The sequence below is a fragment of the Carcharodon carcharias genome, chromosome 6 (genome assembly GCF_017639515.1).
Source record: "Carcharodon carcharias isolate sCarCar2 chromosome 6, sCarCar2.pri, whole genome shotgun sequence".
Taxonomy (NCBI): domain Eukaryota; kingdom Metazoa; phylum Chordata; class Chondrichthyes; order Lamniformes; family Lamnidae; genus Carcharodon; species Carcharodon carcharias.
Genome location: NC_054472.1, coordinates 87,357,231 through 87,384,669, shown reverse-complemented (window position 1 = coordinate 87,384,669; position 27,439 = coordinate 87,357,231). Strand labels below are relative to the sequence as shown.

Below are 27,439 nucleotides of genomic sequence, written 5' to 3'. Positions count from 1 at the left end.
AAAAATGACCTTACCTGAATTCTCGGCAATTTTAGAATGTAAATTAGTCTGTTGCATTCAGAATCTAACTCATTCTAAAAATAGCATACTTCAGTGAAAATGCAAAATGTAACTGATGCAATTTAGTACATGCCCAGTGTTGCTACTGATAATCTTCTGGGGAAGGTAGTGGTGGGGGAGGGGAGGGAGAAACAGAATACAATACTGGCTAAGTGCTTAAAGTATTTCAGGTTGTTTTATAAATAACTAAACCCAGTCAACTGAAAATTTTGACAAGTTGCTGCTTTAATCTTAAAGCAGCCATTGGGAGGTGCCACCCCTAGGTTGGACAATATTTTAAGTTTTCAGTTTATCAGGCTTTCAAATACTTAGATAAAACTAATATTTCTGTAATATATTCAAGTGCCAGGTGTCCCTTTATTTCAGGAGCAGAACATTTCTGAAATGAAATCAGTGCTTCAAACTATTACTAGCAATTGCATTTGTTTGGTACCTTTAAGGTAGAAAAAAAATCTAAGTGCCTCACAGAGGCTAACCTTAAATGTAAAGGAGGAACTGCATAAGAATTATATTTCCTCCTTTGAAAAGAGGGTGGTGCCAGAGAACTGGAGGGTTTCAGATGTTACATCCTTGTTCAAAAAAAAGGTTTTAAAGATAAACCTAGAAGCTACAGGCCAGTTAATTTAACCTCAGAGGAAAAGCTTTTAGAACCAATAATCTGGGAACAGTCACTTAGACAAGTGTGGATTAAATACAGAAAGCCAGCACATATTTGTTAAAGGCATATCATGTTTAACTAACTTTATTGAGTTTTTTGATGAGGTAACCAAGAGAGTTGATGAGGGTTCCTGTAATCTGGTTGATGTGGTGTATGTGCACTTCCAAAAGGCATTTGATAAAGGTCCACGTAATAGGCTTACCAGCAAAATTGAATCCTATGGAATTTAAAGGTTAGTGGCAGCATGGATATGAAGTTGTCTGAGTGGCTGGAGGAAAGTATGCAGTGGTGATCCCCAGAATCAGTAATAGGACCACTACTTTTCTTGATACATATTACTAAATTAGGCTTGGGTGTACATGGTACAATTCCAAATTTGCAGATGACACAAAACTTGGAAGTATTTTGAACTGTAAAATGGGCAGTGAAACGCTTCACCACAGCCTCTCAATGAAGTAGCACACCCACTGTATACTCAGCTTGGTGGCCCTGGCAAGCTGCTGACAGCTCAGGGAAATGGGTCCACTGGCCATTAAAGACAGAATCCTTGATTAAAACACAAGTAAATGAGATTTTGAGTATTGAAATACATTATTTAACAGATGCAAGGGAGTTCCCCACTTGCCTTCAAATACACCCAGGTGAAAGCCAGAAGAAGGTGGGATGATATTGGGTCCTGACCAAATATCACTTTTAGGGAGTTTAACTCCCTGCACACTCCCAAACCTTCCTTCCCTTGCTTTGAAAATTCCACCCCCTCCTCTCCATTCTCTGCCTGCAATAGGGCCCACATTTATCTTTACTAACATTTTCCTTTTTTACATATTTATAGAAGCTTTTACAGTCTGTTTTTTACTTTCCTCACTAGTGTAATTTAATATTCTATATTCTTTTTCTTTACCAACATCTTGATTTTCTTTTGCTGAATTTTAAAATGCTTCTAATCCTCGGGCAGGTAGCTTTATATGACTCTTCCACTGATCTGATAGAATCTGTAACTTCTCTTGTTAGCCATGGTTGGATCACTTTTCCTACTGGATTTTTGTACCTTAAAGGAATGTGAATTTGTTGCAAACCATGTATTCATTCTTCAAATGCTAGACATTGACTGTCTACCATCATACCTTTTAGTGTAGTTCTCCAATCTACCTCAGCCAACTTGCCCCTCATACCTTCATAGTTTCCTTTGTTTAGATTAAAGACCTAAGTTTTGGATTGTAATACATCACTTTCAAATTTCATGTAAAATTCTGCCATATTATGGTTACTGTTCCCTAAAGGCTCCTTTACAATGGGATTATTAATTAGCCCTTTCTCATTGCACAATACTAGATCTAAAATAGCTTGTTCTCTAGTTAATTTCTCAACATACAGTTCCAGAAAAACATCACATATACATTCTCGGAATTTGTCCACCTTAGCATTATGGCTAATTAGGTTTACCCAGTCTATATGTAGATCAGAGTCTCCTATGATTACTGTGTTACCCTTGTTACATGCACCTCTAATTTCCTAATTTATACTGTGTCCTCCTCCATTACTATTTGGTGGCCCATAAACAACTCTTACCAAAGTTTGCTGCCCCTTACCGTTTCTTAGCTTCACCCAAACTGGTTCCACATCTTGATATTCTGATCTAAGATCCTCTCTCACAAATGTATTGATCCCAACCTTTATTAAAAGTGCGATTCCATCTCCTTCTCATTTTTGTCTATCCCTCCTAAATGCAAAATACCCTTGGACTTTCAATTCCCAGCCTTGATCACCCTGCAGCCACGTCTCTATAACAACAATTAGATCATACCTGTTTTCTTCTATTTGTACCTGCAATTTATCTACCTAGTTGTGAATGCTGTGTGCATTCAGGTAGAGTATCTTTAATTCTGACATTATCTTCGCAATTTCTAGCCTTAATCGCTGGTGCACGTCTTATGTGTGTCCCTTCTTGACACACTCTGATAACCATTTCCCTTATTGCTATCCTGCTGTCTTTTTACTTTATGACATCTTCCCTCACCTCAACTGTTTAGTTTAAAACCCTCTCTACTGCCCTAGCTATATGACTCATCAGAACACTGGACCCAGCACCGTTGAGGTGAACATCATCCCAGCAGTACAGCTCCCATTTTGCCCAATACTGATGCCAGTGCCCCAGGAATCGAAACCCATTTCTCCCACACTATGCATTTAACTCTCCAATCTTATTTGCCCTATGCCAATTTGCTTGTGGTTTAGACAATAATCCAGAGATTATCATCTTTTTGGTTCTGCTTTTCAATTTACCCCCTTGCTGCTAAAACTCTCTGAGCAGAGCCTCCTTCTTAGTCTTACCCATGTCATTGGTACCAGTGTGGACCATGACACCTGGATCCTGCCCCTCCAGCTTACAAGTTCCTCTCCAGCCCAGAGCAGATGTTCTTGACCCTGGCACTGGGCAGGCAACACAGTAGTCTGGACTCTCACTGTCGACTGCAGAGAACGGTATCAATCTCCCTAGCTATGCTGTCTCCCAATCACTACCACATTCCTCTTCATTTCCCCCACTTGAATGGCATCCTTCACCTTTAATTTTTAAATGAATTTTTTTCCAAACCTGTTGAAAAAAACACTTAAAATATCTTGAATCATGGAATGGTACAGCACAGGAGACCGTTTGACCCACCATGCTTGTGTTTTTGGAAAGAGCTATCCAGTTAGGCTCATTCCCTTCTCTTTCCCCATAGCACTTTTTTTCTCCTTCAAGTTATCCAGCTCATTTTTGTAACTTACTCTTGAATCAGCTACCATCACCCTTTCAGACAGCACATTACAGATCATTGCAAGCTGCAATGACTCCTCCAATTCCTTTTCAGTTACTTTAAATCTGTACCTTGCCGATCCTTCTGCCACTGGAAATCCTATCAAAGCATAATATATAAATGCGATTTCCCCAATAAATTTAGCTGATCTTAAAATCATGCTCTGATAAAGATTATCCCTCCTTCAGGTTTCTAATTTTTATGACATAATCCCATCAACCTCAGAAATCTCAACTTTTTGGGCGAAAGATAAACTGTTCCTCCTATAAATTTAGCAATGCGAAAGATTCCCGGATATCCCTGACATCTTCCTTCAGTTAATGTGAGTTCAGTAACCCCAAACTAGGATTGAGAGCAAGTTACATGCAAACATTGTATTGGGTAAGGGTTTGGAGCGTGGACATGTCATGAAACGGGACTGTATTTTGAATGACATGTGTCGCACGCTACAGTTTCCAGGTTGTTTTCCTTTCCTCTTTCCTGATATCACCAGGGTCACATTGGAAGTTTTTGATGAATGTGTAAACATAACAGTGCCTTTCCCACAACTTATTCCATGTGGCTTCTCCCTGCAAGACGCAGCACCTACCGAGCCCCGCGCACTCCCCGACTCGCCTGTTTCCTTCAATTATTCGAGTTGCCCAGCTCACGGAAAACAGCCGTACCGCCATTCCTCCTCCTCTTAAAACATCAAACTGAAAGTCGCCGAAATCCGAGGAAAATATGTTTACATTCCCTCGTATTGACAGATTGATCCCCCTCAAGTGACGAGAAAAGACATTTTTTAGAAGGAAACGAAGCAGTGGTATTTCGGTGCGAGCTGCTGGCAATTGAGTGAATAAAAAGGTATTGCTGAAGTAAAATGACCGAAGAAAGGTCGGAGAGTAAAGGGGAAATTAGTGGCAAGGATTTGGAGAAGCAGCTTCGTCTTCGAGTTTGTGTTTTGACTGAAATTCTGAAGACCGAGAGAGATTACGTAGATACACTGGAGTTTCTAGTCTCCGTAAGTTTACGAATGTTTACTTTTTAAACCATCTCTAACTTGAACACCTCTCATGGAGCTGTTTTGATGTGTATTTTTGTCAAGTTAGGAGTAGTATGAAGATCTTCAATGATTCATTACATGAAATTTGGTTCAAGTTAAATGATAGCTTGCTCGAATGTGGGGTGCTATTAATTTGTTAATAAGCCACGTGAAAGTTAATAAGTCTAGCTGGACGCTATAATTATAGTATTGCAGTCTTTAATGTCAATTGGCGAAATCGTTGGAGAAAATCTGTCACGTGTTTAATTTTGCCTACATGCTAAGTATAACAATGTGAATGAAAGTGGAACCTTTTGATCGTTTCTGAAGACCTTCCACCCACACATTTTAAGTGTTGCAGTAGAAGTTCTGGAGTAACTTTTAAGTCCAAACATGTTGGTCATCATACAGCAATACCTGAAAACTGCAATCTATATCCAGTGCATATGGTGGCACAAACTTATTACTTTTTTGAGCGCCAATTAAATTAAATGCTCGATTTGGTCCGGGTTTTCTTGCTGTGCAGTTGAGGTTTTGTGCACCGTTTCAAAGCTTCTAACAATTGCATTTTTGATTGCTGTGGCTGGCGTGGTACACAGCTTCCCCCATGTGATTAAAAGTCCTAATCAGTTTTTAATTCAGAGCAGCAGCCTTGCTGATCCACATTATAACAATGTAGTCTGCAGAATAAACCAAGTTCAGGTGCCTTTTAAGAAATAGCGAAAATGACAATATTTTATCAGCAGAAACTGTGCAGATGGTGAGAAACTTTGCACAGTACAATGAGTAGCCCTGCGGGAAATGCTGGGAAAAGGCGATTTGGCTTCTCTGTGATTAGAGAGGAAATGACGCGAATCCCGGGAATTTGGTGCCTATTTATATAAACTTTATTTCCTGATTTAAGGGAGCCCCGAGGGAAAGTGACCAGACAATAGGCTGTGAAATGGTTGATATCCTGAAGGAAAAATGCAACAAAACAAAAACGATTTTTTTTGGAAGCTTTTAACTGTTTCGTACATTTTGGAGATAACATGGTCAGTTGAATTACATTCATATAGTAATAACTTTGCAATTTAGGAAGCCATGTGTAAGGTGGGGAAAGAACCGATTTCCAACCAAAATGCTCAGCTGAGAAGAGATAGTTTAGACATTCCATGTACATTGTTAAAATTGCAGTGTTAAACTAGCCAATTCACAAAATTAACATTCATACTTGGAAACTGACATGGGCAGGTACTTGCATATCGTGCTACAAATAAACCTGATTGAACTAATATGAATCTCAGGTTTATTTCCTGATATCACATTCATATCAATTCAGTCAGAAACAGGAATAAAAACAGAAAATGCTGGACTCTGCAGGTCAGCAGCATCTGAAGAGAAAGGAAGAGACTTAATGTTTCAGATTCTTTACTTTCAGGCAAATCTGTTTACTTCTCCCACTATAAATGCTGTAAGACCTGAGTATTTCCATTATTTTCTGTTTCTATTTCAGATTTCCAACATCTGCAGTATTTTGCTTTTGTAATTGGAAACAGAATTTAACTTATTTCAGAATTTGGATTGGATAGGCAATCTTGCCTAGCCAATCAGGTAACTTGGTTTTGTTTTAGAAACTTGCGAGATATAACTTACAATTTTAAGAAGTTACCTTGGCCCTTGACTCCTGTTGGTTTTTCATGACAAATTGCCATGACCATAATTATAATGGAAAATGTCAATGTAAAATTCTCATTGTAATTAGACCCACTTACCAGTGGTGGTGCCACAGCACCTAAGCTTTGTGTTACAGCTTCTGAGCCTATATTGCAGAGAAATATTTCATGCAACTTTACCTTTGCTTCTCAAATTCTTGTGTTTTGCTGCTTAAATATAATGGCATAGAACTTAGGTTCCCCAGGGGATTGTACCCTGGAGGTACCCCAGAAGATGCACAGGGAGATGTCCCTGCCCCCCAAAGTCCTCATGAGGACTGCACATGAATTTCTCAGGAAGTTTAAACTTATGATGGGCAATTACCCGAAACCTGGAACTATTTAATACTCCGATTTAAATTTTGAATGGTTCTGACTCTCTTAGCAGAATAGTTACCCAGGAGAAGTTAGAAGGATTAAAACCACTTCCAACTCCTGGGTAACTATGGTACTGACCCCCCCCCTCAGACCCCCTGGTTATCTCCCCAACCACACCCTGCCATTACACCCCCGACTACACCTTCACTCCACGCCACCAAAACCCTGACTACCCTCCCGACCACCACACCCTCCCAACTATCACCACCACCCCCAACTAATGCTCCCACCTCCTGACACCCCCACCCCCTGACCACCCGACTGTCTTAACCATCCTAACCTCTTCCACCTGACCCTCCCCCTCCTGACCACACTAAGCCCTCCTAATGTCGTTAAAAGGAAGCATGGCTTCACTCCCCTGATGTTGCTCCTTTGCACAGGAAGCATCCCAGAGCTGTTGCACTGCACATTTCTTAACAGACCTGGGAACGAATATCAAGTGAGAAATGTGATCGGGCTAAGTAAAAAGGGGTAGAATGGCAATCTGACAGCGATTGCAACTCCTCACAAGTTCTGGCCCAATATATGAAAATAGGCATAGCATGTATGAACATAGTGATGGGTGAATTATGTTTGCACTTCCCCTACTGCCAGTGCACAGTTGCAGCAATGTGTACCATCCATAATATCCACTGCAGAAATTCACCAAGCCTCCTTTGACAGCACCTTCCAAACCTGTGACCTCTAAGGAAAAGGGAAGCAGATGCATGGGAACATCACCATCTGCAAATTCCCCTCCAAAGCACACACCAACCTGAGTTGGAATTATATTGCTGTTCCTTCACTGTCACTAGATCAAAACCCAAGGATCCTAACTGGGTGTATCTACACCACATTGACTGCAGCAGTTCGAGAAGGTGGCTTACACCACCTTCTCAAGGGCAATTAGGGATGTAGGAAGTTACTGAAATCTCTCATCAGAGATGGAGTACTTGAACAAGCGTGAGCTGATAAAAGAGAGTCAGCATGGATTTGTGATGGGTGCACCATGCCTGGCTTTTGAGGTGGTTACTAGCATAGGGGAGTGTCAATATTGTTGTCTCACAAACCTGCCTCCATGGCAAAACTGGAACCAGCAGCAATTTTCCCTGGGTTGGGGCCTTAATTAGGGTCTGCCGTCCAATTAGCTGCCAGGACATGGGAATGGAACCGGACTGCTTCTGGAGCATGCAGGCTGAAAGGGCTCTTGTAGCGGGGTTCTGTAAGTGTCCCTATATCTAAAACTGTAGAATTGCTGATTTCAAACCATGTTGTCAGCTAATCATCGACATGCATTATTTCCTTGGTAAAGTCCCTCCTGCCTTTCCCAAACTCAGTATCCTAGTGAATATTGCTGTGCATCCATTTTGCTGGAGGTTTAAAACAAGCCTTATTTGTAGGACATCACAATTGCCTCTTCCTGTGTATATACCACTGCATGAACTACTACTATTCCCCTTCCTGCTACCTTCAATGGCCCTTCTACCCTTTCCTTGTTATGTACTGCTCTAAGGAAGGTAGGTAGCTCACCATCTTATTCCATGTAACTAACCTTCATAAAGTTTTCTTCTCTCCTGACTCACCTCCAACTTGCTACACATCTGCCCTCACTGTGTCTGAAGCCTGAGAGCTCCAAAGCCTCTGAAAATTGGGCTTATGTTCATCCTTTTAAGTAACCTGATTGGCCTGTTAATAGGCATGAGTCAGTTCTGTGGCCGGCTCACACCCCTCCTGACGACAGAAACAGAAGTGGGATTTCAGGCTGTGCGATGTACTGGCCATTTTTTTCACAGAATCACACAGTGCAGAAGAGGCCCTTTGGCCCATTGGGTCTGCACGACACGTGAGAAACACCTGACCTACTTACCTAATCCCATTTACCAGCACTTGGCCCATAGCCTTGAATGTTGTGATGTGCCAAGTGCTCATCCAGGTACTTCATAAAGAATGTGAGGCAACCCGCCTCCACCACCCTCCCAGCAGCGCATTCCAGACCATTACCACTCTCTGGGTAAAAAAGTTTTTCCTTACATCCCCCCTAAACCTCCTGCTCCTCACCTTGAACTTAAGTCCCCTCGTGACTGACTCTTCAACTAAGGGGAACAGCTGCTCCCTATCCACCCTGTCCATGCCCCTCATAATCTTGTACACCTCGATCAGGTTGCCCCTCAGTCTTCTCTGCTCCAATGAAAACAACCCAAGTCTATCCAACCTCTCTTCATAACTTAAATGTTTCATCCCAGGCAACATCCTGGTGAATCTCCTCTGCATCCCCTCCAGTGCAGTCTCATCCTTCCTATAATGTGGTGACCATAACTGCACACAGTACTCCATCTGTGGCCTCTCCAAGGTTCTATACAACTCCAACATGACCTCCCTACTTTTGTAATCTGTGCCTCGATTGATAAAGGTAAGTGTCCCATATGCCTTTTTCACCACCCCACTAACATGCCCCTCTGCCTTCAGGGATCTATGGACACACACGCCAAGTTCCTCAGAACTTCCTAGTGTCATACCATTCATTGAATACTTGCTTATCAAATTACTCCTTCCAAAGTGTATCACCTCACACTCTTCAGGGTTAAATTCCACCTGCCACTTATCTGCCCATTTGACCATCCCATCTATATCTTCCTGTAGCCCAAGACACTCAACCTCACTGTTAACCACCCAGCCAATCTTTGTGTCATCCGCAAACTTACTAATTCTACCCCCCACATAGTCATCTATGGGGTTTATAAAAATGACAAATAATCGGGGAACCAGCACACATCCCTGTGGTTCGCCACTGGACACGAGCTTCCAGTCACTAAAGCATCCTTCTGTCATCACCCTCTGTCTCCTACAACTAAGCCAATTTTGAATCCACCTTATCAAATTACCCTGTATCCCATGTGCATTTGCCTTCTTTATAAGTCTTCCATGTGGGACCTTGTCAAAGGTTTGCTGAAATCCATATAAACTACATCAACTGCACTAACCTCATCTACACATCTGGTCACCTCCTCAAAAAATTCAAACAAATTTGTTAGGTATGACCTCCCTCTGACAAAGCTATGCTGACTAACCCTTATCAAACCTTGCCTCTCCAAATGGAGATAGATTCTCTCCTTCAGAATTTTCTCCAATAATTTCCCTATCACTGACGTGAGACTCACTGGCCTATAGTTCCCTGGCTTACCTCTACAACCCTTCTTAAATAGCAGAACTACATTAGCTGTTCTCCAGTCCTCTGGCACCTCCTCCGTGGCCAGAGAGGAATTAAAAATTTGGGTCAGAGCCCCTGCAATCTCCTCCCTTGCCTCCCTCAGCAGACCTGGAGATTTGTCCACTTTTAAGCCTGCTAACACCTCCAATACCTTGTCACTCCCTATATCAATTTGCTTAAGAACCTCGCACCTCTTTTTTGGCACAATCTGGGACAGGAAAACCTGACTCTGTGTTCAGTTTTGGCACTGGATCTCAAGAAAGATATAGTGGCCTTGGAGGAGTATGGTGCTAATTCACCAGAATGATACCATGGTTAAATTAAGGGGACAAGTTGCAAAAACTTGCTTTGTGCTTCCTTGAATTTAGATGTTTAAGGATTGATCTATTCAAGGTCTTTGAATAAATGGTTAAGGGTATAAATAGGGCAGATACAGAGAAACTGGTGAGGGATTCCAAAACAGATAAATATAATCTAAAGAAACATAGAGCTAGGCCATTTAGGAATGAAATCAGAAAGCATCTGCTCATACAAGTAGTAATGGAAGCCTGGAACACACTTTCCCCCAAAAGGCTATGAATGCTAAGTCAATTGAAATTTTCAAGACTGAATAGATGATGAATCTTTGTTAGGTAAGGATATTGATTGATCTGGATCAAAAGCGGGTAATTGAGGTATAGCACAGCCATAATTTGATTGAATGGTGGAACATACTTCAGGGACTGAATGGCCTTATCTGTTTCAGTGTCACTACATCAGTAGATCTTTGATGGAGGCTATTATATCCCAGACATCCCAGAAACCCAGTTCAATAATGACGTGGAGATGAAGATATTTTGTGTGGAAAATCTGGAAATCCTTTTGATAGGCGCAAATGACATAAGAGAAGGAAAATTAATTGTGGGTATCTGCTATTGACTGACATGTCAAGAGGAGGAACTGGGCCAAGAATTTTGCAGTTAAATAAAAGAACCTGGTGCAGGGATAGAAGCATTTATTATGGGGGACTTCAAATTACAAGAAAAAGATTAGGGAAATTATAAGATGTGCATTGTTGGATCCCAGACACATTGTTGGATTGTTTATGTGGAACAGCAGTCAATGAACTGGCATGACTAGTGACACTATTGGACCTGATGTTAAGTAACAAACAGGTGGTAAGCAACCCAGAACAAAAACAAAAATACCTGGAAAAACTCAGCAGGTCTGGTAGCATCTGTGGAGAGGAACACAGTTAATGTTGAATCCGAATGATCCTTCAACAGAATTAAGTAAAAATAGAAAAGAGGTGAAATATAAGATGGTGTTAGGCGGGAGGGGGGATAAGAAGAGCTGGATAGAGGGCCAGTGATAGGTGGAGATAACCAAAAGATGTCACAGACAAAAGGACAAAGAGTTGTTGAAGGTGGTGATATTATCTAAAGGAATGTGCTAATTAAGGTCAGAAAGCAGGACGAGCAAGGTACAGTTAGCCCTAGTGGGGGGAAGGGATTGAAATAGGCTAAAAGGTAGAGATAAAACAATCAATGGAAATACACTTAAAAATAGTGCAAGTAGGTGGGAAAAGAAAAATCTATATAAATTATTGGAAAAAAAAAGAGGGGGGAAATCGGAAAGGGGGTGGGGATGGAGCAGAGAGTTCATGATCTAAAATTGTTGAACTCAATAGATATCAATAGATAATATCACCACCTTCAACACCTCTTTGTCCTTTTGTCTGTGACATCTTTTGGTTATCTCCACCTATCACTGGTCCTCTAGCCAGCTCTTCTTGTCCCACCCCCCAAACCAACTTATATTTCACCTCTTTTCTATTTTTATTTAGTTCTGTTGAAGTGTCATTCGGACTCGAAACGTTAACTGTGCTGCTCTCCACAGATGCTGCCAGACCTGCTGAGTTTTTCCGGGTATTTTTGTTTTTGTTTTGGACTTCCAGCATCTGCAGGTTTTTGCTTTTATCTTAGTGGTAAGCAATCCAGATTCAATGTATACTTTAATATGAGTGACCACAATTAAGGTGAAGCTCGAAGGTTAGGTTTTTGAAAGAAAAGTGCATGATTACCACAGAAATATTCAGAGAGCAGATTTTGACAGGATGTAATGTAAGCTAAGGAAATTGACCGGACAGTACTGTTAAAGGATAAAAAGGCCGGGTGAAAAGCTCTTGAAGTACTGTCTAAAGCTACACATAGCACAATGTCCTGAGATCAATAACATAGTAAAAGAGGGAGCTAAAAAAGGGTTGGAGGTTAGGGTGGCAGGAATATTTTATGCTCACAGAGGAGAGCACCATTAGTCATCCTCTCATCCTCGCTGAATTTCAGGGATAGGTGAAAATCAGAGAAAGCAGTAAAAAAAATGTCACCTGAAGAAATCAAAGGAAGATAAGACATGAGTTTAGATGGCTAGCAAAATTAGTTCTTGTGTTGAACCAGGAGAAGGCATTGTCCAAGGAGGCAGTAAATAATAGATTAGCTATTTAAAAGTGTGAGTGATGAGAGGTATTAGTATTTGAGACTGCAGGGTCAATTAAAGTGCTATATTTTTCCATGTTCTTGGATTTCTCTATGGAAAAGTATATATTGTGTTTCAGCAGTTTTGATGTTTTTGCTGCAAACATAGTCCACTGCCTCAGGAATGTAGCTTTTCAAAGGAACAGAACTCATTACTAGGAAGCTATCTTGTAAATTCTGTGAAGGTAGGCTGTCATTTTTGACTGACCAATGACAATGTCTGTAAAATCTGAACCCAGTTCTTATGGTGGGGTTGTCCCACCTACTGTGTTTCAAGGAAAGGGTCGATTGGTGGCTCTGTGCTCGTGCAGATAAATCTATTCTGGAACTTCCTGCTAATTCTGCAGTTCTTGTTCTATTAATATAGAAGTGAATACTTGAAGGCTATGTGGGAGTGGACTCAACCTCAGTAAGTTTTCTGTGTTCGAATGCTGGTTCCTTTTCAATATTATCAAAAGTGAACTGTGGTATCTTATTATTTTGTAAACTGTGAAGCTGTAACTTAAATGTTGTAATTTAATGAAATCTCCTTTGCTAATTGGTCTTCTATAAGTGTTTAACTTGTACTTTTAATAAATCTAATTTTTAAGTTATAGCCATAATAAGTGTGATTATTTTCTCACTATCTGAAGACTAAAGGAACATGAAACAGGCTACGCATTTCCAGCAACCTAGACAATGCTTCATTACCAGACTATACATGAGTTTGGTTCACAGGGAGTGAAATCTCTTTTATGGACATGTTATTTGGTACTGAGCATAAGTAAAATAGCTGGAGAGATTCTGAAAATAATATCTCTTTTATGTGTGTTCTCCTGACAACTCAAATTCCACCTTCTAATGCTCTGGGGTTGATTGTATTGCTGAACAGAAATCCCTCATGACACCAGTCAACCTCTTCTGAACCTCCTAGAACTGATGGGGCAGCAGGATGTAGGAAGCCAGGTTTGGATGGTTACAGTTTTAGGCACAGAGAAGGCCTGATGACAAAGGGCTACTATCTCCGTAATCACAGAAATATCCATTCCAGTTGTTTTGATGGTTCATTGCTTCTCACTGATTTGCACAGATGTCTGTTAAGTTCAATGAAGGATGCAAAGCATTGGAGGGAAGCAATATGCTGCAACAATTGAATATGGTTTTAAGGAGCAGTGTCCTTGGCAAAAGACGGGTAAAAGAGCCAAATATAACATTACCTACTATTGGCATGATCAAGATCACTTCAGTAACAGGTTCTGTACTCCTATTTGAGCTATTTTATGAATATAAAATATATATTTGCAATCTTTCCCATTTAATTGTTTACACTACCATCTATTCAGTTGATGTCAGCCAGTCATTGGGATTCCATCCCTTCGAGCTCTCACTTCAATTAATACATTAGCCACAGATGCTAAAAAAGAATGGGACTCTTCCTGCTGCTGAATCCCAGCCATCATCATGGCTCTTCTCCTTTATTCATTGTTGGCAGTCTTTCACTCCCTGTGGTATGAGTGCACAAAATACATATGTCTGTTAATCATCTGCAGTGTTTTAAACATGGCAGCACAATGTGAATTTCCTCCCTCCCAATGGTGGTAAACCAAGGACCAGTAGCTGCATTGCTCTAAACCAATCTTGCATATACAATTAGAGCCACTTCAGGAAGAAGCAGTGGGTTAGCAGCTGGGTCACATGCCAAGGAAAAGTCCTGCCATACCATTATCTCACCGATTTGAGGAAAATCCAGGCTAATAATTTCTGCATAAGAATAAGACTTTACACTGAGCAGTTAGTAGGTATGCTGAAAGGAAGAACTAGATATCTGGATAGGACTATTTCATGAATTATCGTGGCTTCCAAAACTTCACTATGCAGAAAGGCCTTGAGATTGACATGCCAGAAAATGCAGAGGGTGAGGGAAAATGAGATGGTGGATGACTGAATATTGGTTCTGGGAAGAGGAACAATCATAGCAACGGCAACACCGTTAGGAGAACTATAATTGAGATTTACTCAGGACATTATCAGTGAAGCCTAAACCAGTGACGGTCAAAGCATATTTCCCTCCATAGAAAAGTTCCATTTTGATCAACAGGCTTTAGTTTTAAGTCCCTCCATTTCTGCTTGCATGAAACAGTGACTGGAAAACATAAAATCATCACTGGCGTTAGAAAAACAAATGCAAAGTCTGTTCAACATTTACAAGGCACTTGTCAGGAGTGTGAAGGAATACTTTCCACTTGCCTGGATGAGTGCAGCTCCAACAACACTCAAGAAGCTTAACCCCATCCAGAACAAATCAGCCCACTTGATCAGCACTCCATCCATTAACATAAACACCCCCTCTCCCTGCGACTGACACACAGTGGCAGCAGCGTGTACTATCTACAAGATGCACTGCAGCAACTCAGCAAGACTACTTTGACAGTACCTTCCAAACCCAAGATCTCTACCACCTAGAAGATCAAGGACAACAGATACATGGGAACACCACCACCTGGAAGTTCCCCTCCACTATCCTGACTTGGAAATATATGGCCATTCCTTCACTGTTGCTGGGTCAAAATCCTGGCACTTCCCAACAGCACTCTGGGTGTACCTACACCATACGCACAATGGCAGCACACCATCATGTTCTCAAGGGCATTTAGGGATGTGCAACATATACTGGCCTTTCCAAGTGATGCTCACATCCCATAAAATAATTAAAAAAAACCCTTTATAATAATTCAACAAAACTTGTTATTTGTATAAACAATTTTCACTCTGCAAACCATTGACGACTTTTCTAATTTTCATGACGTCTTAAGTGCCAGTTTGGGTTCAGGCATCTGGGATACCGAGGGCTGTTCAGAAGTACTAAGAATGTCTTGGGATGGAGATGACTGTACACTGAGCTGCTGAGTGTGGAGGTGGATCCAGAACAGTTTGTGTATTTGGCATTGACTCATCCTCACATTGGCTGTGCTCTATTTCTTCCGCTTGTGAAGACATCTGGGGGATGCTGTCCAGAGAGATCTCCAGTGCAACTTTGCTTAGGGAAAACCACCTCATCAGTATGCTGTCCCATTATCCTCCCTTGGCTGGAAATGAGATACTGGTGAGCTACAGCCTGAGAGAAACGGGTCTTAATGGAAGTACTAATATCCCTCAAATTACTGGAGTGGAATTGTGGAGGGAAACTGTCCTACGTTTTGAGTGTATTGACTCCCTGTCTATTGGAGATCACTTATGACTGATGCAGTTGGTACAGTTGCGTTATTAAATCCTAGATGGAAACTTTAAACAACTGTCATAACCTATAATTTTAAGTGTTATGTTTGAGATGTGACTCTAAATTCAGGAATCAGACCCCCAGTTCTTGAGGTTTTACATTAAACTAAATGAAACATTTTATTAATTTACACAGGTTAAAAATGTAAATACACATGGCTACAAATTACTACTATCATAACTTTTAACAAATTCCCAAACTTATTTCCATTAAGGCAACAGCAACCCATAGACTTAACCAGACAAAGCATTTTTACTTTATGGATTCAAAATGAGGCTCTTTTCACTTTAGTTCCTGTGGTGAGAGTTGGAGGATTACAGCTGCTTTTTGATCTCACATTGCCTCTACTCTGCAAAGGCGAAAACTGCTAAAGTTATACCTACCACCCCCATCAAATGTTAATTCTCTTTGCATCAACAACCTCTGAACTAAACCTCTCTAATAATAAAACCCCTTTCATAGTACCAATTTTATTAGTAATATAAACATATTGCTTGGTAGCTGCTAGATAGGTATCATTTTTCACCCCACTTCTTGAATGCTCTATTCAAAAAATGCAAACGCACGCTATCTCTCTTATATATCAAAACTTGTTCCCATCAAAGCACCCAAGCTAGCTGAAGTAAATCCATTTAAGACACACCCACAGACTAAGCCTCCATTTAAAAAAAATTTCAATAATAATATACACATTAATAGCTTCGTGACAATCAGACAAGGTAAATAACTAGAATTTGGAGGTGACAGTGATTGTATGACGTTGCAGGGATTCAATTGGGTTATGTTTCAGCTGTTCTAGATGTTAATTGGCCACCACTAGTGTCTAAATAATGTCCCAGATATGTGTGTGCACTTTCAATGGGAAGTGTATGGGACACCATCTTGGTAAAGGTATTTTTGTCCATGCACCTAATGAAAGTCAGCAGCATGCAGAGCAATAAGACCATATCATGAATCAGTGAGCAATATTCATTTTAAACCACTGCTGCCATTTTGGTATTCCACACTCACCCAACATTAAATGGCATGAAGCATCTCCTCACCATGCCCCTGCAGTGCTTTTTAAAGAAATTATCAAATGTTTTCAGATTAGTTGTTGAATGATTCCTGCTGATTGGTGCATGTTTTGGAAGTTTCCTATTCTTGGTTAAAGTGTGATTACTCTACAGGGAGTGGTTTGGCTGGTCTTGGAGTACTTTTTGTCTCATTTAAAATATTGTGCTGAAAGATAATGCTTCCAGATGTGGCTGGTCTAGTATGGCTTGTTCTAGGGATTGAAAATAACTGGGAAAATGAAGAGAGGTCATGGAGGACAAGCTGCTTCAAAAGACCGAAGGAAGGGGGGAGAAGGGCACTATGTAGAAGCTATATCCCTGGAAGGTCTTCAGGGAGCAATTCTCTTACCTTAATTTCGGTGATAGCCAATGGATGAGATGTTTTCAGTTCACAAAATGGCTTGTGACTGATGTATGTCAACTGCTGCAGCCATAATTGCAGCCTCAAAGTAGGGAAAGGACACCATAGTCTGCATTTGTTAAGGTCACTGTGGCTCTTAATTTTTATACCTCTGGCTCCTTTCAGGCTAATACTGGAGATTTATGCATGATCTTACAGTTCACATTGCAAAGCTCTATAAGTGAAGTCATTGAGGCTCTGTGTACAATGAGAAACACATATATCTCATTCTTTCTTGCTACTGATAAGCATAAGGCTATGCACAGATTGCAGGCTTCCCTATGGTGCAGGTTACCACTGACTGCCTGTGCATTCCCTTCCGTGCTCCTCGTCTCAGTTCAGCCATTTTTACCAATAGTAGGAGTTCTACTCCACAATGTACATCATGTAGATTAATGCCCATTATCATGGCAGCCACTTTCTATCTGTAGTTGTCCTCTGTTCCACCTATAATTTGAACCAGCATAGCAAGCCAAAAGCTGGTTACGGGACAGCTAGGGCAATGCCATTATGATGTGTCTCATGTCTCTGGTCAGGAACCCTCACACATGTACACAGCTGGCCTACAATGAGAACTGTGCTGCCACTAAAATCATTATAGAGCACACAATCAGCTTCCTCAAGCATTGCTTCCATTGCCTGAAAGAACCCCCTTAATTGTCTTTGTTCAGCAGAAAAGTCCAGTTTAAAAATAAGAAATAGTAACAAGGATAAAGTTTATAAATATATGCAGGGTTGGGTTTCTATTGCATGTTGGAGGAACTCAACAGTCTATTTACACAAATAACCTTAGTCAGTTCTAAGTAATTACCTTTCAGTTTAAGCACCTTGTTTTGGACTGGAGTATTTCACTTTCAGACTTAATATGGAATTCAGTTGTAATATGCTCACTTTTTCCCAGAGCATTTATTACTATTAACCCTGCCTCATTACACAATGTTAGATCTAAAATAGATTTGCCCCTAGTTGGTTGCACAATGTGTTGCCTGTTTGATTTGTCCACATTCCAATTATTACACTACCTTTGTTACAGCTCTCTTGATGAAAGCTGTTTATGCTGCAGTTGGTGCTGTAATTGCACGTGACATTGGCAATTAGGCACTGCATCATGGGGGGTTCCACAGGTGCACTGATGGAGATGGCCACATGTTCTATTATTGAAAAGGATGGCTCCAAGCTCTGTGCTAAGTTGGAGCTGGACTTCTCTGTGTTCCTTGATATTGTGCGCAAGCTTCCCAGCAGACTTCACAATGAACCAAGCATTTTGTGTACATCATCAGCCTTCTTCTGTAGCTTGGCTCATTGAAGTCCTTATCTGAATTATCTGTAGCAAAACGAGTATGCAGCCTCACTCTTTGGTGAGTTGGCACCTGTGCAATCCTTTTCCCCTGTTGGGGAAGGAAACAGTTAAAGGATAAAAACAAAAAACTGCGGATGCTAGAAATCCAAAACAAAAAGAATTACCTGGAAAAACTCAGCAGGTCTGGCAGCATCGGCGGAGAAGAAAAGAGTTGATGTTTCGAGTCCTCATGAGCCTTCAACAGAACTGATTGAATATTAGAAGAGGGGTGAAATATAAGTTGGTTTAAGGTGGGGTGGGCAGGGGTGGGGGTGGGGGGGGGAGGAGGAGAAGGGGTTGGGGAGAAGTGGTTGGGGGGAGGTGGTGGTGTGGTTGTAGGGACAAGCAAGCAGTGATAGGAGCAGATAATCAAAAGGCGCAAAAGATATCACAGACAAAGGAACAAAGAAGTGTTGAAGGTGGTGATATCTAAATGAATGTGCTAATTAAGAATGGATGGCAGGGTACTCAAGGTACAGCTCTAGTGGTGGTGGGGTGGAAAGACTAGCAGGACATAAAAGATCTAAAAAATAATGGAAATGGGTGGGAAAAGAAAAATCTATATAAATTATTGGAAAAAACAAAAGGAAGGGGGAAGAAACGGAAAGGGGGTGGGGATGGAGGAGGGAGTTCAAGATCTAAGGTTGTTGAATTCAATATTCAGTCCGGAGGCTGTAAAGTGCCTAGTCAGAAGATGAGGTGCTGTTCCTCCAGTTAGCGTGGAGCTTCACGGGAACAATGCAGCAAGCCAAGGACAGACATGTGGGCAAGAGAGCAGGGTGGAGTGTTAAAATGGCAAGCGACAGGGAGGTTTGGGTCATTCTTGCTGACAGACCACAAAGCGGTCGCCCAGTTTACGTTTGGTTTCTCCAATGTAGAGGAGACCGCATTGGGAGCAACGAATGCAGTAGACTAAGTTGGGGAAAATGCAAGTGAAATGCTGCTTCACTTGAAAGGAGTGTTTGGGCCCTTGGACTGTGAGGACTCCCACCCCCACCTTAAACCAGCTTATATTTCACCCCTCTTCTAATATTCAATCAGTTCTGTTGAAGGGTCATGAAACGTCAACTCTTTTCTTCTCCACCGATGCTGCCAGACCTGCTGAGTTTTTCCAGGTAATTCTGTTTTTGTTTTGGATTTCCAGCATCCGCAGTTTTTTGTTTTTATCTCTGTGTTTAATTGACTGCCGCTGCTCTTCAAGAAATGCCTACCTTGAAGAAGTTTTGTTCCTCTCTGTGACAAGATTTCCGTATCTTTCTTTTGCCTTGTTCACCTTCATTGCTTTCCATTTCTCTCCTGGTGTTTGACAAGGTGTTTCCTAAAACCCGCTTTCACAGCCATATCTCTTTTCTCAGTGACGGTCTCTGTCTCCGACTTACCCCACGTGGATTTCAACTGAAATTCCATCCCTCTTGTTTCGAACCCACCCAGGATTACAGGTATCTCCGGGACATAAAACGTTTCTCGGACTGCTGTTCCCGTCACATTCTGAAATCCACACTCAGTGCCATGCGCCACCATATGAACACACTCGACCTCTCCCTCCAGCAGCACTGCCGCACCCTTTTTCAAAGCTGCGCATGCCCCCAGTTTCATTTTATTCTTCGTCTCATCCGACGCCTCAACAAGAAACTTTTTCTCTCAAGTGCTAAGGAACGCAAGCTCCAACAACTCATCGACACCAACACCCATCTAGGACCCTCCACCCCTGCCTGTCCCTCTGTCCCCACCCCATCTTCCAATCCCAGCCCTGGCCGTGTATTCATTATACCCCCTGACCTTCCTCTCTCCGACGCTGAATGTTCAGTGCTCAGCAAAGGACTTAGTTTCATACCCTTATGCCCTCATCTCAATGAATATCGGACTCGGCATGATGCTGAACTCTCCTTCTGCCGTCTTCGTCTCCGTGCTCACTTCTTTGGGCAGGAGTCCTCTCCCCATTCAATGGATCCTTTTACCCACCTCCAATATTCTCCCTCCACCTGGACCCCTCCCTCTGGATTCTTACCTTCTCTTGCTCTTTTCATTGAGAACTGTCGGCGTGACATTAGTCGTCTCAATTTCTCTGCTCCTCTCACGCATTCTATTCTGTCCCTTTCTGAACTTACTGCACTCTGTTCTCTCAGATCCAACCCCAACATTGTCATCATACCTGCTGACAAGGGTGGTGCTGTTGTTGTCTGGTGCACTGACCTCTACCTCGTGGAGGCTGAGCGTCAACTCGCAGACACTTCCTCCTACCTCTCCCTGAACCATGACCCCACCACTGAACATCAAGCCATTGTTTCCAGGACTGTCACTGACCTCATCTCCTCTGGAGATCTTCCTCCCACAGCTTCCAACCTGACAGTCACCCAACCTCGGATTGCCCGCTTCTATCTCCTACCAAAATCCACAAACAGAACGGTCCCGGTAGACCGATCATGTCAGCCTGTTCCTGCCCCATGGAACTTACTTCTCGTTATCTTGACTCCCTTCTCTCTCCCCTTGTCCAGTATCTTCCCACCTACATCTGTGATTCCTCTGACACCCTACATCATATCAACAATTTCCAGTTCCCTGGCTCCAACCGCTTCCTCTTCACCAGGACGTCCAATCCCTCTACACCTCCATCCCCCACCAGGATGGTCTGAGGGCACTTAGCTTCTTCCTCGAAGAGGCCCGAACAATCCCCATCCACCACTACTCTCCTCCGTCTGGCTGAACTTGTTCTCACACTGAACAATTTCTCTTTTATCTCCTCTCATTTCCTCCAAATAAAAGGTGTGGCTATGGGTACCCACATGGGCCCCAACTATGCCTGTCTCTTTATGGGGTATGTGGAACATTCCTTGTTCCACTCCTACTCCAGCCCCCTCCCACAACTCTTTCTCCGGCACATTGATGATTACTTCGGTGCTGCTTCATGCTCTTGTTGGGACTTGGAAACAATTATTAATTTTGCTTCCAATCTCCACCCCTCCATCATTTTCACGTGGTCCATCTCTGACACTTCCCTTCCCTTCCTTGACCTCTCTGTCTCAATTTCTGGTGATAGACTGTTCACCAATATCCATTACAAGCCTACTGACTCTCACAGCTACCTCGACTACAGCTCCTCACACCCTGCTTCCTGTAAGGACTCCATCCCATTTTCTCAGTTCCCTCGCCTCTGTCGCATCTGTTCTGATGATGCTACCTTCAAAAACAGTTCCTCTGACATGTCCTCCTTCTTCCTTAACCGAGGTTTTCCACCCATGGTCGTTGACAGGGCCCTCAACCATGTCCGGCCCATCTCCCGCACATCCACCCACACACCTTCTCCCTCTCAGAAACATGATAAGGTCCCCCTTGTCCTCATTTATCACCCCACCAGCATCCGCATTCAAAGGATCGTCCTCCACTATTTCTGCCAACTCCAGCATGATGCCACCACCAGACACATCTTCCCTTCACCCCCCCCCCCCCCGTCGGCATTCCATAGGGATCGTTCCCTCCGGGACACCCTGGTCCACTCCTCCACCACCCCCTACTCCTCAACCCCTACCTATGGCACCTCCCCATGCCCACACAAAAGATGTAACACCTGCCCCTTCACTTCCTCTCTCCTCACAGTCCAAGGGCCCAAACACTCCTTTCAAGTGAAGCAGCATTTCACTTGCATTTCCCCCAACTTAGTCTACTGCATTCGTTGCTCCCAATGCGGTCTCCTCTACATTGGAGAGACCAAACGTAAACTGGGCGACTGCTTTGCAGAACACCTGCGGTCTGTCCACAAGAATGACCCAAACCTCCCTGTCACTTGCCATTTTAACACTCCACCCTGCTCTCTTGCCCAAATATCTGTCCTTGGCTTGCTGCATTGTTCCAGTGAAGCCCAACGTGAACTGGAGGAACAAAACCTCATCTTCCGACTAGGCACTTTACAGCCTTCTGGACTGAATATTGAATTCAACAACTTTAGATCTTGAACTCCCTCCTCCATCCCCACCCCCTTTCTGTTTCTTCCCCCTTCCTTTTGTTTTTTCCAATAATTTATATAGATTTTTCTTTTCCCACCTGTTTCCATTATTTTTAAATCTTTTGTGCCCTGCTAGTCTTTCCACCCACCCCCACTAGAGCTGTACCTTGAGTGCCCTGCCATCCATTCTTAATTAGTACATTTGTTTAAATAATATCACCACCTTCAACACTTATTTGTTAATTTGTCTGTGTCATCTTTTGATTATCTGCTCCTATCACTGCTTGCTTGTCCCTACAACCACACTACCCCCCCACCACTTCTCCCCCCACCCCCAACCTTAAACCAACTTATAATTCACCCCTCTTCTAATATTCAGTCAGTTCTGTTGAAGGGTAATGAGGACTCGAAATGTCAACTCTTTTCTTCTCCGCCAATGCTGCCAGACCTGCTGAGTTTTTACAGTTAAAGGAGTTCAATTGCTAATTATTAGTTAACAACCTAAGTACCCATTTGGTTGTATAAAAGGGATAACAGGTGAGAGTAGTTCTGTCTGGGAAGTTTTATGACCAGCAATAAAACTCTGGCAAATGCAACGGGACGTTTAATTTCTTCAAAATTAAAATAAAAAGCAGAGTGCAAAAAAAAAACTCTGGCTTGGGTTTGGTCTTCATTTTTAAACAACTGTTGGTGCTTAACAGTGGTAGCAGAGGATGATTGTTGCTTTTATGTAAAAGCTTAGAAACTGAGCTTTCTTTGGATAAAAGACTATTTGGAGTTAACTTTAGAAAGAGTGGTTTGGAGTCACTCAAAAAAAAATGGCTGAATGAAAATGTAAATTTTCAGAGTCTACCCTTAGCGAGGGATTTCAGTGTTGTGGCGATGGACTTAAAGGTGTGGGATAAAGAAAACCCATCGATGTTTTCTGAGAGTGAAACCTATGAGCATTGGAAAAATGAAGTAACTGTGTGGACACAGGTTACATCCTTGCCAAAGGAAAAAACAGGGAATGGCCTTGGCATTTTTGTTATTGTACTAAAGCAAAATAAGATGCAAACTATTTTTGGAGTTGGAGCCACGGATGAAGGTTTGGAAACATCATTGATTTATTAAGTGCTTACACAGCATGGTCTGATTTTGACAAACTTAAAAAGTTGGAGGATAGTTCCATAGAAGATTACATAATGGAATTCTGTAGTCTATATGTAAGATTGCAAAAGTTCTGTCTATAAATTCCCCAATCAGTGCTGGCATTTAAATTACTAGACTATGCCAGAGTATCGAATATGGACAGGCTTCTGGTCTGACAGAAGTTAAATTTTCAGAAAGACGCACACTACTAGAACAGATGTCAGAAGTTCTTTTTTAAAAAAACTTCTTGAAAAACATTCCTTTCCGGCTGGTTTCATGGCGCAAATGAGTCAGTTGGTGGTAAGACAAAAAGTGGAAGATACAATGTTAATGGGATGGTGAGGTCCTCTTGAAACAGGACGCAGGCATGAGTACGAAAGGAGAATTGTAACTAGAAACAATGAGGACAGAAACAACTTTGACAACTATGGCAGGAGAAACGAAATGAGGAATTAAGACACAAAAATGAACCCCAGAAATGCCCAGGGTATGGTCAATCTGTGTTTTAGATGTGATTCAAGCTACCACTATGCAATGAACTGTCCTAAACAATATAATGTGTTCGAAATTAAAAATGAGACAGCAGATTCAGAAGAAGTTGGAGATATTGACCAAAGAGAGGGCCTTGTATTAGTTACAAGAAGTTTCAGCCTGGTGATGAATGTCTTCGTTGCAGAGTCCTTCAATTGTGCGGCGCTAGATAGTGGATGCATGTCTACAGTCTGTGGAATAGGCTGGTTAAAATGCTACCTGGATGCCTTAAATGACAAGGATTGATATAGCGTTAAAGAATTTGAGAGTTCCAGCAGTGTTGGATTTGGAGATGATAATCTAAAATTTTTAAAAAGGGTAGTGATTCCCTGTAAGATAACTGCAATCATTTCATCAGAAGATGTAATGACTAGTGAAATACTGTTACCGTTAAGCAGGCCATTGATGAAGAAAGCACAAATGAAGCTGGACATGGAGAACGACAAGGCCATTGTATTTGGAAAACTTATGGATTTGCAGTTTACGCAATCTGGACAGTACTTTATTTCCTTCAATGAAACCTAACTTTTCTACTAAGGAGATTGAAGAAGTGTTATTCGTGTCAGGGGATAAGAATTTAGAAGACTTAAAGCTAATTGTGTTAAAATTGCATCGACAGTTTGCCCACCCTTCTTCACAAAGATAAAAAAAAATTGTAAGGGATGGAGAGTACATTAAACTTATAGAGGAGATAAGTGATAGATGTGATATATGTAAGCAATACAGAAGGACACTGTCATGGCCGTTACTGAGTCTACCCTTAGTGAGGGATTTCAATGAAGTTGTGGCGATGGACTTAAAGGTGTGGGATAAAGAAAAGAACATTTTTATTTTACATTTTGTAGATTTGGCAACAAAGATTAGCCAGTCGACAATCCTATTCAGTAAAGAAAATAATTGTGGATCAGGTAATGGAAAAGTTGATTGGGACCACCAGCAAAATTCCTCACTGATAATAGGGGGAGAAATTTGCTAACGATGAGCTCTGGGGTATGTGCAAAAAATGAATATAACAGTTATGAATACCATAGCTGAAAGCTTCTTTAATAACAGAGTGTGTGAAAGGAATCATGCAGTTATAGATGAGATACTTGTAAAATATTGGCAGATAGACCAAACTTTAACGTCAGCTGTAGCATAGGCTGTCCATGCCAAAACTTCCCTACAGATGGTTGGGGCTATAGTCCATAGCAGTTAATCTTTGGTAGAAACCCAAAAATTCCTTCAGTCCTGAGTGACCATCCCCCAGCTTGGGAGGGAACTATGATTAGCTCTACCTTTTCTGAGCATTTAAATGTGATACACATGGGTAGAAGAGTGTTCCTTAAAGCCGAAGTTTCAGGAAGAATTTGGCGAGCTTTAAGACACAATGTACGACCATTGGAAACTATCTTCAATCAGGGAGACATGGTATACTATAAAAGAGAAGGACTTAAAGATTATAGGTAAAGATGGTAAAAGTATAATTTTATAACATGGGAACCAGGCTATTTGGGTACACTCATCGAGGTTAGTTGGCGTGGACTACAAATTTGCGGGTCTGGAAAGGGTTGTAGGAAGCATGTACTTCCCATACCCACATGTTGCATGATTGTGAGGACCTGGTAGCTGAAGTTGACAGGGTATCTGAAGAAGGAGACAGTAATTCGCATGAACAAGATGAGGCAATTTTTGTCCCAGAGGACAACTGCCAAAAGCTCGCACTAAAGTTACATACTTGCCAGAAGGGGCCAGTCAATGAAGGGATGCAATGATTGTATGTAGAGTAGGGAAGGCCACTGGAAAATATAAAAACTGGTTAAATGTCCGAGATAATGGACAGGAGGTTAGGCTTATAGATTGGGAACATGAAGTACAAAAATGGAAGGCACAGAAACGCAGTTTCCGTTCAGACAGTAGGTTTGGAGGTGAACATGCCTCTAGGAAGAGATGTGAGCTGTTGAAAGAACATCTATAAATGGGAGAGGGAGGTCAAACAGTAACAGTCCGGAGCGTGATAGAAGGCAGGATAGAGGTTAACAAGGTTGAGGAATGTGACACAGACTGGTAATGCTACAAGGAGCAGAAGCCCATGTGATCAAGAAGTCTTAGTAGCTTCAAACAAATTAGATGATGAATTAATAAAGGATGCCAAACAACAAGAATTACATAGTTGGGAAGAATTTAGGGCATACATAGAGGGGCCAGATAGGGGACAACCAGCTCTGCCTCCTAGATGGATATGCACGGAAAAGGTGCTTCCTGATGGGACTTATAAAGCTAAAGCTAGGCTAGTGGTAAGAGGGTTTGAAGAAAAATTGGGTGACTAGAATATGAATAAGTTCACCGATGGCAGGAAAATTGGGTGACTGGAATATGAATAAGTTCACCGATGGCAGGAAAAGTTATGGTGAAGCCTTTTTTCGGCTCGATTAGTGACAAATGCTTGGGACTGTTATTCCATTGATATTAAAGCTTCTTTTTGCAGGGACACCAAAGGGAAGTTTTTCTCCATCCACCGAATGAGACACCAAATGCAGGAGGGACTGTGGAAGCTAAATAAATGTGTGTATGGTTTAAATGACGCCTCCAGAGTTTAGTATTTCTCAGTGAGGTCCGTTTTTGTTAACATTGGGCTGTTTTCAGTTAGAAGCAGACTTGGCAATGTTTTATTGGCACCATGGAGGGGATCCTGCACATCTTTATGATGCATGTGGGGAGGTAGCAGCGAATTTGAAAATGTTGTCATTAATGGGGTCAGAACGGAGTTTCAAATTGGAAGTCAGGCTCCTGGTGCATTTAATTACACGGATTGGAAGTCAGGCAGAGCAGATCACATGTCCTTTATACATCAGCAATTCTACTTGGAGAATGTCAATCCCATTGCAATTAGTTGTGGCAGGGCTTCCCAGAAAGATACATTGGTTTCTGAAATGGAAAAAGAGGAACTCCGAAGTCTAATTGGGCAACTCAATTGGCTAAACAAACAAGGCTGGATAAAAACAAAAAACTGCGGATGCTGGAGATCCAAAACAAAAACAGAATTACCTGGAAAAACTCAGCAGGTCTGGCAGCATCGGCGGAGGAGAAAAGAGTTGACGTTTTGAGTCCTCATGAGCCTTCAACAGAACTGAGTGAATATTAGGAGAGGGGTGAAATATAAGCTGGTTTAAGGTGGGGGGGGGGGTGGGGGTGGTGGTGGGGTGCGTGGGGAGAGAGAAGTGGAGGAGGGTGGTGTGGTTATAGGGACAAGCAAGCAGTGATAGGAGCAGATAATCAAAAGATGTCACAGACAGAAGAACAAAGAGGTGTTGAAGGTGGTGATATTATCTAAACGAATGTGCTAATTAAGAATGGATGGCAGGGCATGCCAGTTTTGACGTTTGGAGTTATGCATTAAAATGAATGATCCCAAGGTTGAAGAAATCATTCAGGCAAACAAGACATTGACAAAATTAAAAATGGAGCAGTGTGTTTTGAAATTCCCATCTTTGGA

General features: G+C 41.9%; 1 protein-coding gene across 3 annotated transcripts in view; it reads left to right on the top strand.

The window, feature by feature from the left end:
- Window positions 1-4,148: 4,148 nt before the first annotated feature.
- Window positions 4,149-27,439, top strand: part of prex2 (phosphatidylinositol-3,4,5-trisphosphate-dependent Rac exchange factor 2) — a 775,268-nt gene continuing 751,977 nt past the window's right edge. For all 3 annotated transcript variants that reach the window (XM_041190559.1, XM_041190558.1, XM_041190560.1), the window contains exon 1: window positions 4,149-4,519. In XM_041190559.1, the coding sequence (XP_041046493.1) occupies window positions 4,379-4,519 (141 nt within the window). In that variant the 5' untranslated portion in view covers window positions 4,149-4,378. The remainder of the gene's footprint in view (window positions 4,520-27,439) is intronic.